Raw genomic sequence first — 13,922 nt, 5'->3', positions numbered from 1 at the left:
CTGTTAGCTAGGAAGTTATTTAGAAAGAATGCCCGCTTCTTGGCAGCCAGACTTCTTATGTCCTATCTGTAATCTCTAGTCAGGAGTGACATAACTTCCCAAGGTGACACCACTTTTTTTTTCTTTTTACAATGTAAGTGCCCTGTAAGACGCCACTTTCTCTCTTGATTACTGCATGCAATGTCCTTGAATTAAATAAGCCTCCTACTTCCAACAGCCCTTTCCCAGGTAGCTTAAATCTTCTGCGAACCCAGACAACTCCTGACCCGAGGCTTTACTGCTTCCTGACTTCCATGGCCACTTCCTCTTGGGAATATCATTTCTTGTCCTGCCAAAGCAAAACTTTTCTGGTTGTGACCTCCTGATGTACCTCATTTCCTGATGTTTCACTTTTTTTTTGAGACGGAATTTTGCTCTTGTCGCCCAGGTTGGAGTGTAATGGCACACTCTTGGCTCACTGCAACCTCTGCCTCACTGCCCCAGCCTCCCGAGTAGCTGGGATTATAGGCGCCCGCCACCACACTCAGCTAGTTTTTGTAGTTTTAGTAGAGATGGGGTTTCACCATGTTGGCCAGGCTGGTCTCGAACTCCTGACCTCAGATGATCCACCCCCTTCAACTTCTCAAAGTGCTGGGATTACAGGTGTCAGCCACCACGCCTGGCCATATTTTTATTTTTATTTTTTTGAGACAGGGTATCACTCTGTCACCCAGGCTGGAGTGCAGTGGCCCAATCTCTGCTGACTGCAGCCTCGACTTCCCTGGGCTCAGCCTCCTAAGCAGCTGGAACCACAGGTGTGTGCCACCACACCTGGCTGTTTTTTGTATTTTTTGTAGAGATGGTGTCTCACCTTGTTGCCCAGGCTGGTCTTGAACTCCTGGGCTCAAGCAATCCTCCCATCTCGTCCTCCCAAAGGTGTGAGCCACCGCGCCTGATGCCCTGCTGTTTCACTTTCTAATTCTCAGTCCATTTTCTGTGCTAGTGCCATTCTATGTTGTTTTCTGTTGCTATTTCTATTTCCTGCTCTGTGCATCACTTTCTGATTCCACTTCCTGCCCTATATATCATTTCTAGTCCTGTGCTATTTCCTGGTGTATATAGGAAATATATACAACAGAACATATTTCCTATATACATATTCTATTTGTGACATATTCTACCTCTTAGGTTATAGTTCCCTCCCTGTCTCCCATGACATTTCTCTGGCCAGACCTTTATATACACACAACACACGCAGGTGCGCACACAAATACACACACACATATACACTATCCTAGATTTCATTTGGGGACTTCCATGGCCTATTTCCTGTCATATATGCTACCTCCAGCTCTATGTGACACTTTTCCTCCCTCTCAAAAGCTCTTCTGGCAGGATAGTGGGAAGTCCTAAACCAAACGTCCATGATCCCTGGCTTGGGGTATGATGCACTGACCCACCTGTGTCTGGGGCAGGTGGTGGGGTTGGGCAGAGCAGGTTGAAGCCATCTGGCAGCTGGACTGTGGCCAAGAAGCGGACGTGGCCGGTGTGTCCCTGGCCAAGGCCTGTGGGGCTGAGTGGCGCCCGTGGGCAGCTGACAGTACTGGGCGAGGTGGGCATGGTGAGGACAACACCAGCACTGGTGCCCACCCACAGCAGCTCCTCACACACCAGCAGCGCTGTGATTCGCAGACAGGCAGCCTTGTGCTGCCGGATGATGGCATCCGAGCCTGGGGTGGGAGACAGACCACAGCTGGGGCCAAATTCGGGCCCTGGCTCAGCCTCAGCCTCCTCTACGATCGGGCAGAAAGGCTCCAAGGAGGGTGCTGTGGTAGTTTGAGCTCAGTACCTGCCAGCATCCTGTGCACAGGAGGGGTAACGTCTACTTCTGCCAGCTGCTCAAAGGTGTCTGGATGGTAGAGACACACGTGGGCGCTACCTTTCAACGTCACCCACACACCCAGGCTGGAGTCCACCATGCAAGCCACGCTGCGGCTTGAATCCTGACCCACGTAAAACGTGTGCTAGGGAAGGCAGGGAGAAGATGGATCACTGCAGGCCTGCCTCCCTTGGCCCACCCTAGCCTGGAGCTTTGCCAGTGTCCATCCCTTACAACTCACACTAGCGTTTGGTCCTTGGTCTGATTAACCTTTCAAAGCTTGGTTTCACCAGCGCCTCCCAACTTAATTCTCAGGAATTACAATGGAGGTGCTCTTTCCCCATTAAACTTGAGTGATTTAAGGATCAGAGAACTTCAATGCTTAAAGGATTTTAAAATCAGTCACTGGCCTCCCCCTGGACAGGTGGGGAAGCTGAAGCCTAGAAGGGAAAGGTCACACAGCAAGTCAGTCACAGAGCTGGGGCCTGAACCCAGGGCTTTGGACTCCTGCCCAGCCAACAATGGAATAAGTGAGAGGGAAATTAAGGGAACCCGTTGCCCCTGGATACTTCTGACATGTGTGCAAGTGACATGTGCAGCACTAAATGCCAGAGTCTAATGCTAATGGATGTTGACATCAGGAAGGACTCCTGTCCTATCCCCAAAGGACCCTAAAACCTGAGTTGAGAGATAGAGTGGGCAGGAGGATGAATAAGATTCCTAATATATATGGGACACTTACTGTATTCCTCATCAGCTAGAGAAGAAATGAGGATCGAACGAGGACAGGGACTGGCCAGCGTCACTCTGTGGTCAGAGGAAGGCCCTAGCCCTCTGCTGGATGCTGCTTATGCTCCCACCATGGTCTCCGTCTCCCTCTCACACGGACCCAGCTCATCCCACGGTACCAATTCCATCCCCCCCACCCCCTGCTACCTCCAGCTGCAGCGTGTCAGGACTCAGGACAAGGACTCGGTTCTGGCAGCCACACCACAGCCGCCCACCCACAGACACCATCTTGGTGATGGGGCTCCCCTGGGCGCCCAAGGTCACTGATTTGAAGTTCTGGGGGTCCCAGAAATGGCCTGGAGTGGGGTAAAGAAAACAGGAAATTCACTCCAGTTCTAAATTTGAGCCTCAGTCTCCCCTGAAATGAGATGTTAGCATTCCCCTTTATAACCAAGGACACCAAGGCCCAGAGAGGGCCTGGGAGTTGCCCACAGCCATATCTCCAGGAGACAGCCCCAACACCAGTAAGGGGATAGGGGCAGGGTGTGGGGGAGAGCAGATACTCACCTGCTTCCCTTTGGTAAACCACAAGGTCTCCATTGGCCAGAGACACAAACACCTGGTTATTCAGATACCTGGGTAGGGAAAAGAGGAAGGAGGAAGGGAGTTCAGGCAGCCAAAGTGGGTTACCCAGGACCAGGGGAACCACAGATAGAATGGGTATGGCTCCCAAGAGGCCACCTCTTCCCACCTATTGTTCTCCAGGTGGGGGTTGCCTGAGGCTAAGAAAAGGGAGTGACTTTCCCGAGCTCACACAGTGTGTAAGAGGCACAGCTAGCCTGGGGCCAGGCCTCTGGCTTCCAAAGCCTCCACAGAGAGGAGGGACAGTAGAGCAGGGGGCCCAGGTGAACAGAAGGAGGCCTGCACGTGTGGCAGAGAAGAGTCTAGACAGGAAGGGCCACCCTGGGGCCTTACAAGATGCAGGTCACAGAGGCTGCGTGCTGGAGCTTCATGCTGTTCCTGCGGTCACGGATGCTGTCGGAGGACTGGTACACGTGGACACTGTGGATCGGGGTGTGCACCTGGGACAAATGCTTGGGGCACACCAGCCCCTGGAGTCATCCCTCCACCTCTTTGCCCACAGCACCATGTCTTCAATGCTGGGTGCCTGCCCGAGGTACGGAGGTCCCACAGCCTCCCTGGGATTGTCAGACCCACCGACATCCCTGGTTAGCAGTACCCCTGAGGTGTGACCCAAAGCCCTCCTGCCTCAGCTCCAGGGGACCACATGATTTCCAGAGCAAGGAACTCAGAGTTCTGGCACTGTATCCCTAGTCCCTCCCCTGTCCCTACCAGCCATCCTCAGTGCCCAGCCACACGGAGCTCTGGTAGGCCTCAGGGTCAACACTCAGCAGGTCCTCAAGGCTGCCCCGGGTGAAGGAGCCGCGGCTGGAGCGGCGAAGGGCTCTCCCATCCATTGGGCTGGTGCTGCAGGGACCGCCAGGCCCAAAGGAGCCAGACAGTGGCAGGAAGCCTGGCTCCTGCTCCTCCTCTGAGCTGGTGGTCTCTGCTGTGGCCTCCTTGGAACTCGGGGTCTCCTCATCTGAGGGAGACAAAGGTCTCTGGCTCCATCCCCCTCTGCCAGGCTTGGGACCTGGTATCTTTCTAGGCCATGCATCCCTCCTGGCCATGCCCCTCCAGAGGGCCTCTCGAAGATGTTCCTCCCCATCCTCGAGGCCTCTGCATCTGCTCCAGCCTGCTGCTCTGCTCACCGACAGCTCAGCACTACAGAATCTTTGATCTCGTCTGGCCCCCTCGGACCCAGTGGCCACACTGTGGGTCCCCACCCCATCTTCCTTAGCTGAGTGCTCCAGGGTCTTCATGATCCCGCCTGACTGTCCCACTGTCCTCTGGATCCTCGGTGTCACATCCCCTGCCCTCATTGCTCTGTGTGCTAACATCCTGAGGTCTGACGCCATGCCTTTGCCCTACACTGATCCCTCCTCGCCCCCTTCTCTGAGCAGTCCACCCTGCCTGCCAGCGCCAAGTTGGAGGAGATAGCCAAAGCTCACTGCCAAAGCTGGAGGAGATGGTGGACCGGCTGGCCTGGCTCTGCAGCGTCCCCGAGGGGCTGGGCGAAGACTCATCGTCAGAGTCACTGTCAAAGGGCACCAGCTCTGGGCGGGGGTCACCCTCGGCGAGGCCCGGCGTCATCTCCAAGCCCGAGCCTGCAATGGAGATGTGAAGGCAGGGCTGTGGCCCAGGCTCCGCGAGCGTCGCTGCTTCCTCGTCCGCGGCGGCCTCGACGTCCAGCTCCGGCCCGGCGGGCTCCGGTGCCGTCTCTGAAGGACTCCTCAGCGACGGAGGAGGCTCCCTGCGAGAAAAGAAAGTGAGTATGAGAGCAGCTACGAGCCAGACAGGGCCCCGCTAGCGGACACGCCCACCAACCCCGCCCACACTCGCCAGGCCCCGCCCACAACCACGCTGGTGCGACCTCAGCGTGTGCTGGGACAGGGGTTGAGTCTCCCAGGCCCGCGGTGCAGCCCATCCCGCAGCCCAGGCCTCACCGGTGGCAGCGACGCTGCAGCCCGGGCACCGCCCCGATGCAGAGGATGCGGGCGGAACAGACGGCGATGCAGGCCTCCACGTCCGGCTCGGCGCGCAGGCTCAGCAGGCACACCTGGCCCACGTAGCCGTCGCTGTTGCAGACCCACACTTCAGGCGAGGGCTCCGGGCAGCTGTTCAGGGTGGGAGCCGCGCAGGAGAACTGCAGGAGGCGCCAATGGACAGGAGAAGGTGAATGGCAGAACTGCTGCCAGCATTCCCCACTCCTGGGAAACCCGGGCAGAATGGAGGGAGGCAGGCCTGCATGGGTGTGTATGGATGTGCTATACACCCCTCTACACACGCGTACACATACACGTGGCACAGGACCCTTTTTTTTTTTTTTTTTTTTTTTTTTTTTTTTGCGATAGGTTTTTGGTTTCTGCTCTGTCTCCCAGGCTGGAGTGCAGTGGTAGGTTCATGACTCACTGCAGCTTTGACCTCCAGGGCGCAAGCAATCCTCCCACCTCAGCCTCCTGAGTAACTGGGACCACAGGGGCGCGCTACTAAACGTGGATAACTTTTAAATTTTTTGTAGAGATAGGGTCTTGCATAGCCTGGTCTTGAACTTTTGGGTTCATGTGATCCTCCTAACTTGGCCTCACAAAGTACTGGAATTACAGACGCAAGCCACCGTGCCTTGCCCATGTGACCCTCTACACATCAAATGTACTCATGCCTATGGGATACGGGCATCATGCCTACATGTACACACACATATCCCTGGATATAATCATGGATACATGCATAGAAAAAATGTGATGCTGGTAACCTCTGTACATATGTATGCAACCTCATACAAGCACATAAATGAAGCAACTTCCCGTCATTTATATAGCCTTTGTTCATATGCACGAAGCATACCCATATACATGTATACATGTAATACATATATAGCACCCACACACGTACAGAGAGCTGAATTTTCCAAGACATAAGGAGCAATAGTAATGTTCAAGGTATGTACACAATGTCATACACAAAATAAAAATTCATGAACACCTGCTGGCTTTGAAAACGTGCACCCACGTGACCCAGATGCAGACATACCTGCATGCCACTGCGGGTTTTCATGATGGGGATGGCCTTCAGGAACTCAGGGTCTAGACAGCTTTTGCTGGATGCTGCAGTGGAGATGGATGGACAGACAGACCCTGCTTAGCACAGCATCCATCTCACCCTGGTCCTGCCCCTGCCCCATTCCCCTTCCTCCCCTGCCCCTCAGGGTCTCTCTAGGGGGAGGCCTGATCCAAGCCACACTAGAATAAGGCAGTCGCTCCTGGCCTCAATCTTTTCCCAGGTGTATTGTCTTGGGGTTAGACCCAGAGGTTTCTATGGATCTTCTAAGCCATGAACCATGATCAATAGCTTTCCCTGATCTAGCCCTGCTCAGAGTATGTGTAGGGAGGGTATGGAGGGTCCTGGCTATCGGTGCCCACTATGGGGCAGGTCCAGCAGACAGTGAGACCCTATCCATGGAATCCCCTCCCTGTCAGGGAGGCCACAGCTATTATTTAGTCTGATGTTTCACTGCAGAAGCCCCCCTCCCCACCAGGTGGAGCTGGAGCACAGGGCACTGTGGTTCTGGCTCCTGAAGTCACAGACAGCTGTGAAATGCTTCTGGCCTCCTTCCTGGAGGCTCTAGGAGGAGAGGGCCAGCATGTGCCTTGGCTTACCCAGCTTCCTCTTGGCCTCATCAAATGCCTGTTCAAAACCAAGGCGGGCATCAGGGTGAGGGAACTCAAAGATGTAGGAGTCAGTGCCCTCGGGCCGAGTGGTGCACAGCTCCAGCTTGGTTGGCGGGAAGGAAAGCGCGTAGCACAGTGCCTGCTTCTCTGACAGGTCCCGGTGCATGGCAGCTGAGAGGTCCCGCAGTGCATCGTCCAGGCTCTGTGGGGAAGAGGGCCCAGGCTTCAGGCCCCAGCATCTCACCACAGCCTGCGCCTGCCCTTGAGAATGTGTGGAGACCTGCCTCTCTCCTCAGACGGCAAGTGGGATTGTCTCCTCCCTCAGACCAAGAGGTGGCCTGGATTCCTTTGACAGATGGGGGATGGGCCCTCTGTCACCCTTGGATGGGGATGCAGCTATGTCTCCACCCTCAGACCTGGAACATGTTACTTCCCCCATATGCAGGGAGGCTGCAATTTTTGCCTTCAGATGAGGGAAAGGAACGTCTCTTCCCCCAGGCAAATGTCAGGGCTGTCTATCTCTGAGATAGGGTCAGAAGCCTCCCACCCCCTGGCTCCCCAGCCTTGGGTAGAGAGCACAGACCTGGTGGGGGAAACCGAGGCTCTCAGAGAGCTTGCTCATTTGGCCCAGGGTGGTGAGGTCTTCATCAAGGCGACTGATGGCCTTCTGGATGTTCTCCCGATTGGTGGCTTGGGATGCCCCTAGGGGGGAGAGAGGAAGGCCGTGGACAGATACAGAGACAGACAAGGTCAGGCTGGGACAGACTCTCCTTCCCTCACTGCACAGCCTGCAGCTGGGCCTGGGGAGAGGCCTGACAAACCGAGAGCATAGAAACCCCAAACTCTTGGGGAAAAAGTTAATAGGCAGCTCCCAGAGGAACCCCAGGCCTGTGAGCTGGGGACTGGGCCTGATTCAGAGCCATGTCGTGCAGGATGTCAGGCCCACGGAGAATTCCCGGGAGAGCACGGAGTATGAAATGGTGGCTGGCTCTGCGATACGCAGGCTCCGGCTGACACGGAACTGCTGCGGCGCTGCAGCCTGCCATGGGAGCAGGGGCAGAGCAGACAGAGCCCCAGGCAGTCAAATGTGCTGACCAAGACACTCATCGCCCCACAAAGGAGGGGGCAGTGCACGATGCCCTGGATTTCTGTGGTCCTATCCCATACCTGAACACTGCCAAGTGACTGGTCCTGCAGATGCCCTGCCACCCTCAACCCAAGGCTTGGGATGCACACTGTGGACCAGTGGTCCATACATGGAGCTGTCCCTCCACCCTTGGGCCAGGACACATGTGTCTTGAAATCAAGGGAAAAGAAGTTTCTTTTTGCTTTTTCCTAAATGAGTTTCTTTTCCTGTTTTTCTCTGATCTAGTTTATAGAGTGTGTTATTGGTGTATATAAATTTAGTATTTGGGCCACAGGTTACAGAATGGTAAGGCGTCCCTGGACGGGTCATGACAGCACTAAAGACATGGATCCTGAGACTGGCAAGTCCTGTCTGAAGTGGCCCTGTGACCAGGAACCCCATGGGGGTGAGAGGCAGCCTGCTGAGGAGGGGAGGGCACGCTTTGTAACTGTAAGATGGAGTCACGCTGGACAGGGAGGCTGTCTCACCACGTCTACGGGAAGAAGAGTGTGTGCCGGGTGGATGGCAGTGGTCTTTCCTGCCAAGTCCAGGCTGGGAACAGCTCTGCTGTTACCTGAATATTTGTGTCCCCGCAACACTCACAAGTTGAAATCGAATCCTGAGTGTGTTGGTATTAAGAGGCAGACCTGGCCGGGCGCGGTGGCTCACACCTGTAATCCTAGCACTTTGGGAGGCCGAGGTGGGTGGATCACGAGGTCAGGAGATCGAGACCATCCTGGCCAATGTGGTGAAACCCTGTCTCTACTAAAATACAAAAAAAAAAAAAAAAAAAAAAAATTAACCAGGCGTGGTGGTGCACCCCTGTAGTCCCAGCTACTCGGGAGGGTAAGGCAGGGGAATTGCTTGAACCTGGGAGGCGGAGGTTGCAGTAAGCCGAGATCACGCCACTGCACTCCGGCTTGGCAACACAGTGAGACTCCGTCTCAAAAAAAAAAAAAAAAAAAAGAGACGGACCTTTGGGAGGTGACCTGGTCATGAGGGGGGAACCACTATGAAATGAGATTTGTGCCCTGATAAAGGGGCCTGAAGGAGCTTGTTCACCCCTTCCACCAAGTGAGGACACATAGAAGGCACCCTCTGTGAGGCACAGGCCCCTTGCAGTTCTGCTGGCACCCTCATCTTGGCCTTCCCAGCCTCCTGAACTGTGAGCAATACATTCCTCTTATTTATGAATTGCCCAGTCTACGGTATTTTTGTTAAAGCAGCCTGAAGAGACGAAGCCAATCTACTCCTTTTGACAGAAACTGTTCCATCCCAACCCTCACCACCTGGGCAGCCGTGTTTTCTTCTATATGACCCTGCCCCATTCTTGCTCACAGCTGACTGGACCAGGAGTGGGCACCTAACTTAAAGGTGGTCATTCCATTGACTTGGACCAATTAGAGTAATAATCAGGTGGTACTCCTACATAGTGGGGCAGGCCTGGGTTCACCAAGGGGCCGGGCAAGCCCGTCTGTTACCCTGAAGGCCAAGCTCCAGGTGAGCTCCCCTCCAGCTGAGCCTGGAGCCAGTCTGGGTCTGATCACAGGAGTTATGAGGAAACAGAAAGCTAAAAGCAGTGAGAACAGGGTCGACTCAGCAAGAAGGGAAGAAAGACAGACGCCACAGGAGGAGCGGCTCCTGGAAGTTGCCTCAGCTCTCAACAGTCTCAGCCCCAAACAACATGGATGGCTCCAATCGACCCTTTGCTTGCAGTAACTCAAGCGAGTGTCTGTTCCCTGTGTGTGAAACCGCTGAACCAGACAGTGCAACATCATCTAATATTAGGCGCTCAAATGATTTTGCACAGATGAATCAATGGCTAATTACAGTGATGCTGCTCTCTGTGCACCACCCCCACCCAGCTCCCACTGCCAGCCTAGGTCCCTGCCCAGTTGGAAGGCGGTGTGCATGGACAGATTGTCTGGCTCCATGGGTGCCAACTGGGTCCTTCATGCCAGCCCCCTTGCACTGGATGAGAAAGTGAGGCCCAAAAGTGGAAAAGCAGCTGGACAAGCAGCCAGACTGGCTGGAGCTCAGACCCTCCAGGAAGGCTTCTCAGAGGAAGACCCCAACACCCAGAACCCCTAGCATCAAACCCACCTTTGATGATGTCTGTGTCTTCCAGCGGCAGCTTCCACAGCATCTTGTACTTGCTGGCTGTGTCAATGACACTGGCTGCCGTGTACCTGTGGGGAGCCAATGGGGCACTCTGGCCAGGGTCGGGGAGTGGGGCTCAGAGAGGGACAACTGCTCCCCTGCTGGCACCACCCAAACCCTGCCCCAGCCACTCACAGGCTCATGGAGCTGCGCCGCAGGGAGCCTGACTTTCGCTTCAGAGTGGTGCAGACGATGAGGTCCGTGAACAGGAAGAGAGACCGGTCCTTCTTGCCACTGATTGCCTTCTGTGGAGCCCAAGGCAGAATTTAGGCTGGGTGGACACAATCCAGAAGCCCACCCACCTGCCCATAGTGCCCAAGGGGACACTGAGACCCACGGAGGGTGAGGGCTCTTCCCCAGCTGCCCAGAGAGTCAGAGCAGAGTGGGGACTCAACCAGGGCTCCCTCAGGGTGAAAGACCAGGGAGACCTGCAGATAGAGGGTGAGAGGAGAAAGTGAGGAGGTGGGGACAGCTGGGCAGACACTGGGACACTTCTTACCACTTCAACGACCATCTCCTGTCTCAGGAACCGCCGCAGAGGGGCCTGGAGCTGTGGGACAGCAGGGACAAGGTATCTCAAAGGCCAGTTATTAATCCCTATCCCCTCCACAAATCCCAGTGATCCCTCGGCCCCACCCCATGGGCTAAGCCAATGGAAGCAGCATGCTGCCCACCCTTCCAACACCCTTGTACTGCCAGGTCATGGGACCCAAGGCCAGAGACAGACGTGGAAGAACACAGACAGGTGGAGACGTGTGGCCAGAGGCTGGCAGACATGGATGCAAACACACTGTGGTTCTGGACATGGACGCAGCCATGATTCCAGGTGGCCACAGATGCACACAGAGGCCGAGTGGACACAGATGTGGGTGGGGTGGGGCGGGGCAGGGTGCACGCACATCCTCCATGCCCTCGATGTGAGCCTCTATCTCCTGCAGCACGCGGGCATGCCGCTCTGCCTCCTCAGCACTCCGCACACCCTTGTTGATACGCTCAGCCACCTGCTTGATGTTCCGCTGTGCCTCCAGCAGGAGTGGATGGTCTGGGTGGTCCTCAGGTGTATGCTTCAGGAGGTCCTGGGGTGGGAATGGGGACCAGACCTGACTGCTTAGCTACCCCTGGGGCCCCAGACTACTGGAGCAGGAGGAACTATGGGTAGACACCAAAAAGGACTTTCCTACCTGACCCCTAGGGACCCTGATGTTAGGCTCAAAGAGGCAGGGGCCTTAGACCTCCTTGTATCCCCCCATGCTTCCAGGCCTTGCCTACTTGCCCACCCAGCTCCATGCCCACCTTCACCAGAAGCTCGTAGCGTGGGATCCGCTGCACAGGCTTGATCATGAGGTCAGACAGCGCCTGCTTCTCCTTGTTCTCACGCATGCTTTGCTGAAACCCATGGATGGGCACCGTGTGAGGAATGACATGCCAGGGAGACTATGTCCAGGGACAGGTCCCCAGCAAGGCCCATCCAGCTCCCCCTGAGAGCAGAGGCTGGCCCACTGGCTGGGGCTCTGATGCCCATGCTGGGAGCTCCTGGGACCCTCAAAGCTGGCCCAAAGTGAGGGTCACCTCCATCCCCCTGCCCTAGCCCACAGTACCTCTAGGAACTTGAGAAAGGCAGGCCTCGCCTCCTTGGCCACACGCACAGCATCCTTTGCATTGAGGAAGTTATCAATATAGGCGGAATAGATGTTTACTAGGACATCCTTGGAGAACTGTGGAGGAGGAGGCAGGTTGGGGACCCTCAAGGTATCCCTCACCCCACCTCACCCTGTCCTAGTTTTCACTGATTCATGAGTCGCCATCTTTTCCCTCCAACTAGAAATGATACAATCTCTAAGGGATCAGGCATGTGTCTTGTGGCTCTAAATATGGTCGTGTTTAGGCGTAAGTGCATGTGTACACATGGATATACGAGTGCGCATATTATCTGGGTGTGACTGTTCATGTATGCACATATGTAGACCTGAACGTATCATGTGAGCTCAGACCTGGTTCTCTCACTTCCAACTAGGCATTTCCATCCCTAGATCTCCAACCTCACGAAGTCCAGTCAGGCAGGTCTCCCTTTCCCTGTTCTCTGAGTGACACAGACTCATTCTAGTCATTTGGCCTTTGGTTATGCAGATCCCTGCCACCCGCCCCAGGAATGCCCTTCTTCATCCAAATCTCGCCCCGCCTCAGGGCTGTGCTCCAGTTCTGCCTCCTCTTGGAAGTACTCCTTTCCCTGACTAGAGCTCTGCCTGATACTCCACTTGGCCTCTGGCTTCTCCTGATCTCCTAGGACAAGTTCTCCCTCTCCATGAAAAGTGCTCCCATTCCACCGACAGTAAAGCCCAGCTCAGGGCATACAGCTGGTGGCTAATACCTGCTTGATGCTGATGGCAGACTCAATATGGAGGTTATTGTTAAGAAGCCTTGTCTGGGAACCAGGACACCTGGGTTCCTGTCTCAACTGTACCGTGGATAAGCTACGTGACCACATTAGTGATGTTTGTGTACACCTCAGAGTCCTGTTTCTCTCTCTCTTTTTTTTTTTTTTTTTTGAGACGGAGTCTCACTCTGTCGCCTAGGCTGGAGTGTGCAATGGCACGATCTCAGCTCACTGCAACCTCCGCCTCCCAGGTTCAAACGATTCTCCTGCCTCGCCTCTGGAGTAGCCGGGATTACAGGCACGCGCCACCACTCCCGGCTAATTTTTGTATTTTTAGTAGAGATGGGGTTTCACCATGTTGGTCAGGCTGGTCTCAAACTCCTGACCTCGTGATCCGCCCGCCTCGGCCTCCCAAAGTGCTGGGATTACAAGCGTGAGCCACTGCGCCCACCCAGAGTCCTGTCCCTCTAAGGTGCCAACTGCTCCTGCCTCTGGACAGAACAGGGCAGGGCGTGAAGCAGCAAAGGGAGGAAGACAGCCCGCACCAACCACCCCCACCCTGGAACATAGCATCCTGTGCTGACCCCTCCCTGGGGGTCCAGGGCTTTGCCGTAGTCCATGGTCAGCATCAAGGTCTAGGCAGGGGGCTGAGCTTACTGACACTGAGGGTGACGATGGGCTGGAGACATCAGCACTCAATCCAAGCTGGGACCCCATCACCCCTGTCTGGTCCCATCAGTTTCCTGGTCAGCAAGGACATTCTAAGATGGTTCAAGGCCCCATCCCACAGCATAGCAAATATACTGAAACATATATCCCACAGAAATAGATACAATTTTTCACTTGTAAAATTTCTGGAAGAATTTTTACAATTTTGCTTTTGAAATTATGTGGCTCTGAGAAACCATTTAGTTTGCATTTGGCTATGATTTATCAGTCATGGTGTATTCTTGGGAATTCTGGCAAAATAAAATGGAACTGGAAGTTTTTCAAATGTAATTAAATTCTTATAAATACTAAATTTAACAATGAATGAAAATGGCATGCTATGTTTTACAGGCATTTAATTAAATGCTGATTGGTTTTGCTTTTGATGTTCTTTTTGAATTCTGAAGTCAATACCTTTTCTAAGTTCTCACTCACTATTGTGGGAGCTTGACAAGTGTACAGTGGAGATCTGGCCTGTGGTGAGGCAGTATGGGGTAGGGGAAGCCAGGGCACTGGAACCGGGCTTTCTGGAGTTGAGTCCTCCACCACTTCCTAACTGTAACTTTCATCAGGTTACCAATCTCTCCATGTCTCAGTCACCAACTTTAGAATCAGGGTAACCACTGCACTCTCCTACTAGGGCTGTTGATAGATACAACACATTTAGATCAATGC

General features: G+C 54.5%; 1 protein-coding gene across 1 annotated transcript in view; it reads right to left on the bottom strand.

Moving 5' to 3' along the window:
* LOC105468717 (Rho guanine nucleotide exchange factor 17) overlaps positions 1–13,922 on the bottom strand; it is a 61,154-nt gene that overhangs the window by 1,641 nt on the left and 45,591 nt on the right. Inside the window, exons 4-20 of the mRNA XM_011719017.3 lie at positions 11,764–11,880; positions 11,459–11,551; positions 11,065–11,241; positions 10,665–10,715; positions 10,301–10,410; positions 10,109–10,194; positions 7,463–7,581; positions 6,868–7,081; positions 6,242–6,315; positions 5,155–5,354; positions 4,660–4,961; positions 3,941–4,190; positions 3,563–3,649; positions 3,155–3,222; positions 2,795–2,943; positions 1,829–2,003; positions 1,440–1,709 (exon numbers count right to left, since the gene is read on the bottom strand). Coding sequence (XP_011717319.2) covers positions 1,440–1,709; positions 1,829–2,003; positions 2,795–2,943; positions 3,155–3,222; positions 3,563–3,649; positions 3,941–4,190; positions 4,660–4,961; positions 5,155–5,354; positions 6,242–6,315; positions 6,868–7,081; positions 7,463–7,581; positions 10,109–10,194; positions 10,301–10,410; positions 10,665–10,715; positions 11,065–11,241; positions 11,459–11,551; positions 11,764–11,880 — 2,542 coding nt within the window. The remainder of the gene's footprint in view (positions 1–1,439; positions 1,710–1,828; positions 2,004–2,794; positions 2,944–3,154; positions 3,223–3,562; positions 3,650–3,940; positions 4,191–4,659; positions 4,962–5,154; positions 5,355–6,241; positions 6,316–6,867; positions 7,082–7,462; positions 7,582–10,108; positions 10,195–10,300; positions 10,411–10,664; positions 10,716–11,064; positions 11,242–11,458; positions 11,552–11,763; positions 11,881–13,922) is intronic.

Source organism: Macaca nemestrina, chromosome 12 (assembly GCF_043159975.1).
Source record: "Macaca nemestrina isolate mMacNem1 chromosome 12, mMacNem.hap1, whole genome shotgun sequence".
NCBI classification, from domain to species: domain Eukaryota; kingdom Metazoa; phylum Chordata; class Mammalia; order Primates; family Cercopithecidae; genus Macaca; species Macaca nemestrina.
This window is presented reverse-complemented; position numbering and strand designations above follow the sequence as displayed.